Source organism: Schistocerca cancellata, chromosome 5, assembly GCF_023864275.1.
Source record: "Schistocerca cancellata isolate TAMUIC-IGC-003103 chromosome 5, iqSchCanc2.1, whole genome shotgun sequence".
NCBI lineage: Eukaryota > Metazoa > Arthropoda > Insecta > Orthoptera > Acrididae > Schistocerca > Schistocerca cancellata.
The window spans coordinates 173,461,505-173,466,383 of NC_064630.1; the positions used below are offsets into that span (position 1 = coordinate 173,461,505).

The following is a 4,879-nucleotide window of genomic DNA, read 5'->3' on the forward strand; positions in this document are numbered from 1 at the left end:
GAATATTTGACATTTGTATGAATATTTGTGACAAAAATGAAATAACAATTCAGCAATACAGCGCCTACGTCAGCCATTTATTATGCTTTAACACAAAATGTTGTTTATTTGTTCTGTTCCTGTACTGGAAAAAACTACGAAAATATTTGTGGTCGTGGCGTCATTTCTTGCTATGTTGCAGATAAGCGAATTAGTTGTTGATGCACTCAGCTCCACACGAAATTATGAAAATCCTTTGAAAATCATATGATCGTACATGCTGTAAAGTTAGCCGATGACAATCGGAACCTCATTCATAATTATTACAGTGAGCAGTAGGTTTCACGTAAAAAGAATATTTCTAATCATCGGACTGATATACAAATAGTATCCTTTGAATAATTACGAAAGAGTTCATTATGCAGTTACAAGCACCCAGGTATCTGCCAAACACGAGGAATTTCATGTAACTCTCGAATATCTTTCGTCCCATTTCAGCAGGTACCGGTATGGTTCCGGTTTGATTGTGCAGTTATTGTATTTTGTTTAAAGATTTCGTAAACCTATTCGCGCTTTTTTGGGTGTGTGTGTGTGTCAGTCCTAGTATGATGCAACGAAGTTCAATAACCAACTTCTTTCATTCAAAAAGTTTGCAACTAACTTTCGTCAGCAATCTCCTTCTCCAAGTGCCCAGAACATTCAACCACTATCAACGTGGGCCAATGAAAGAAGGCCAGTTGTGTTCCCTGGCCAATCAGGTTTCGAGGCGTAAGCATTTGGCTTCTGCCTCTGCCTCTGACGTGGGGATTTCGCTATATATCCTGCGACCGAACGCTAAAGCTGCGTTGAGTTGTTCGTTGTGAGACGGTGTGTGAACTGTTGTGGTGATTCTTTACCGGTGCGCCTTAGCGAAAAACTTCTGAGTGTGACAAGCGATTAATTGTTATTGCGTGTGGTAGGTGATGTTTCCTTGAAATGTGTTTTACTGTTGTTCGTTGTTAAGTTGACTGGGAGCATTGTGAGATTTTTTTCGTAATAGTATGGGTGGCTCGAATTATTAGTGTTTTGATCGCAGTATCTCATATTTTAGGTCTAAACCCACGATGAGGGTAGTTCAGCTCCTATGTTTTGCATTCTTAGTGAATGCATGTTTCTGTTCTAAAGAAGAAAAAAATGTAGGCACAGTCATTGGTATAGATTTGGGTACAACCTATTCTTGGTAAGTAAGCAGATAGTGTTTCCAGTGCCCATTTGTTAATAGTATTCGTTAAAAGTTCTCAGAGATTTTCAAAGTATACTTGTAAATGTAACTGTTGTATTTGTTATTCGCCTGTACTAGTGACACTAAGCTTTAAATAGCTCTAAAAAGTATTAGTTTACTATTACAGACTTACTATATCCCTAGCCAGTATTCGGTAATATTAAGATTTATGTGGACGGACTGGTATAAACACTTATCAGCGTTCAAATCCTTGCAGTGTTGGAGTTTATAAAAATGGAAGAGTTGAAATTATTGCGAATGACCAAGGGAACAGAATAACACCATCGTATGTTGCTTTTACACCGGACGGAGAGAGGTTAATAGGGGATGCTGCCAAGAATCAGCTGACAACAAATCCCGAAAATACGGTGTTCGATGCGAAGAGGTTAATCGGCCGCGATTGGTCAGATCCGGCTGTGCAGCATGATATAAAGTTTTTCCCGTTCCGCGTAAGTACAATGAACCAATGGATTGAACTTATTAATTTTCCTGTTATTTAAAAAAACTGCTCTCATTTTGGTTTTTGCAATATCTAGGTGAAGGAAAAGAACAGTAAGCCTTATATTCAGGTTGCTACATCGCAGGGCGAAAAAGAATTCGCCCCAGAAGAAATTTCGGCAATGGTTCTAGGAAAAATGAAAGAAACAGCTGAAGCATATTTAGGTAAAAAAGTAAGTACTTTCTTGAGAAAACAAATTCATTTTTTCACATTGTCGTGGTTGCTTCTTTCTAAGTAGATTAACAAATTATTTCGTGGAAAACTAATTGCGGTTTTCTTGCAAATTAGGTGACGCATGCTGTAGTCACTGTGCCTGCCTATTTCAATGACGCACAGAGGCAAGCAACAAAGGATGCTGGTACAATAGCAGGTCTTGTTGTAATGAGGATAATAAATGAACCAACTGCAGCTGCTATTGCCTATGGGTTGGACAAGAAAGAAGGAGAGAAAAATGTGTTGGTGTTCGATCTTGGTGGTGGAACCTTTGATGTATCACTCCTCACAATAGACAATGGTGTTTTTGAGGTAAGTTTAAAAAGTACATGGAATTCGTTGTTGCACAGTCAAGTGGTTTTGATCACTCTACTTTTAATAATTGTATTGCAAATGTGACATCTAGTGGAAAAGGAACATTTATTTTAACAGGTTGTTGCAACTAATGGTGATACTCATTTGGGTGGTGAAGACTTTGATCAGCGGGTTATGGATCACTTCATCAAATTGTACAAGAAGAAGAAAGGCAAAGACATTCGTAAGGATAATAGAGCTGTTCAGAAGCTACGTCGTGAAGTAGAGAAAGCAAAGAGAGCACTTTCATCCAGTCACCAAGTTAGAATTGAAATAGAAAGCTTCTTTGAGGGTGAAGATTTCTCTGAGACTTTGACAAGGGCAAAATTTGAGGAACTGAACATGGTATGTAAAATGCTAAGTGTTTGAGTGTGTCAATACCCATTCTTAAATGTTTTTTTCATAGAGTTAAGTTAATTTTTTTCCCCTTTTGAAACAGGACTTATTCCGGTCAACCATGAAGCCTGTGCAGAAGGTGCTAGAAGATGCTGGTATGACAAAGAAAGAAGTTCATGAAATAGTGCTTGTTGGAGGTAGCACAAGAATACCAAAGGTGCAGCAGCTTGTAAAAGAATTCTTTTCTGGCAAAGAACCATCTCGTGGCATAAACCCTGATGAAGCTGTTGCATATGGTGCTGCTGTACAAGCAGGTGTGCTATCAGGAGAACAGGATACAGATGCAATTGTTCTCCTGGATGTAAATCCCCTTACATTGGGAATTGAAACTGTTGGTGGAGTTATGACAAAATTGATTCCAAGGAACACTGTTATCCCCACAAAGAAATCTCAGATATTTTCTACAGCTGCTGACAACCAGCATACTGTGACTATACAAGTAAGTGCTATTCTGCATATGATGACATTACTGTCAGAAACTGTTCAGAACTTTTATCTGCTGGAAAAAAATGTTTTATGTTCACATTTTGAGCTGACGCCTTTTCTCAATACTTTCAGGTGTATGAAGGGGAAAGGCCCATGACTAAAGATAATCACTTGCTTGGAAGATTTGATTTAACAGGTATCCCATCTGCTCCAAGGGGTGTTCCACAAATAGAAGTTACTTTTGAGATTGATGCAAATGGTATTCTGCAGGTATGTTCTCAACTTCATGTAAATGCTGATTTTTATATATATTTATTTTTATTTTTTAAATTGTGCAAATGCAATATCTAAAAAACTTTCCATGCAGGTTTCAGCTGAAGACAAAGGAACAGGCAACAGGGAAAAGATCGTCATAACAAATGACCAAAGTAGGTTGAGCCCAGAAGACATTGAGCGTATGATTAAAGATGCAGAAATTTTTGCAGATGAGGACAAAAAGCTTAAAGAACATGTTGAAGCTAGAAATGAACTGGAGTCATATGCATATTCTCTGAAAAATCAGATTAATGACAAGGAGAAACTGGGAGCAAAGGTAATGTCAAATTACTAATTATCTATTTAATATTTGCAGAAACATTTTTCAACCTCAGTGATCTTTATCTTACAAGTAAGAATTAAACAATGAAAAATCCAGGATGGAATGTAATAATATTATGAAAAGGAAATTTGCTACTCACAGTATAGCGCTAATGTTACTCGTCTTGCAGTTTAATTTGCAGTTGTTGCAGAATATTTGATCTTGTCCACAAGATATTCACTAGTAAAATGAAAATTATTTGTACTAAATATTGTCCCAAGTTCATGTGTAAGAGTTACACTATAGTGTTGTCTCTAATTTCAGCTAAGTGACAGTGACAAGACAACAATAGAAGAAGCAGTTGATGAAGCAGTGAAATGGTTGGAAGATAATCAAGATGCTGAAACAGAAGAATTCAAGCAGCAAAAGAAGAAGCTCGAAGACATTGTTCAACCAATAATCTCAAAGCTGTACCAAGAAGCAGGGGCACCACCACCTGATGCAGAGACAGAAAAGGATGAACTGTAAAGTCACTTTTATCTGCCCACATAGTGGGCAAGGAAGCAGACTGCCATTTACAGTTTCAGCAGTTCCACAAAACCTGCTACCAAAGAAGTTATTCTATGGACAGTTTAGTAGAGAATTTCCATTTTGAAGACTGAAGTGTGAATGAGTTGCAGTGTACATAATTATTTATAAATTGTTTGTTTTGTTATGTGACATGATTGTGTGAAAGTGTTTTTTTTATTTGTTAAATAAAATTTTGTAATTTATTTTTCAGAACTAGTTTCCATGTTTTGGTAGTTTCCCAAAGTAATTAAAAACCTTTGAATTTGTTCAGGAGCAAGTATGGACAGCTTCTGCACTATGAAACATTTTACTAGAATTCTTCTGGTTCACAAAAGAAGTATGTTAAAAGCATTCATAGTTGCTCAGTTAGACAACTGTAGATGGTTAAAATTTTGTTAGTTATCAATCATTCAGTGTAGCCTTATGTCAAAGACAATTTCATTCAGTATTGTTTCACGGAAAAAAACAGGTTGGCAGTATTGATCTTCATGGTGAACAGAATTTCTTAGTGATAATGTTTATCTTGATGACATGGAAATTGTTTCCTAAAACTGGGATAATAAAGACAAACTAGTATAAACTTGTTGTTATACTACAAAAAGGA

The 4,879-nt window shown here is 36.7% G+C and overlaps 1 protein-coding gene across 1 annotated transcript; it reads left to right on the forward strand.

The window, feature by feature from the left end:
- The first annotated feature begins 786 nt into the window (after window positions 1–786).
- Window positions 787–4,488, forward strand: LOC126187500 (endoplasmic reticulum chaperone BiP-like). Its single transcript, XM_049928614.1, has 10 exons — window positions 787–934; window positions 1,070–1,198; window positions 1,458–1,689; window positions 1,777–1,911; window positions 2,028–2,264; window positions 2,385–2,651; window positions 2,746–3,141; window positions 3,261–3,398; window positions 3,496–3,720; window positions 4,030–4,488. Exons 2-10 carry the CDS (start codon window positions 1,083–1,085, stop codon window positions 4,231–4,233), a joined length of 1,950 nt encoding a protein of 649 aa, XP_049784571.1. The 5' UTR covers window positions 787–934; window positions 1,070–1,082; the 3' UTR covers window positions 4,234–4,488.
- The last annotated feature ends 391 nt before the right edge of the window (window positions 4,489–4,879 follow it).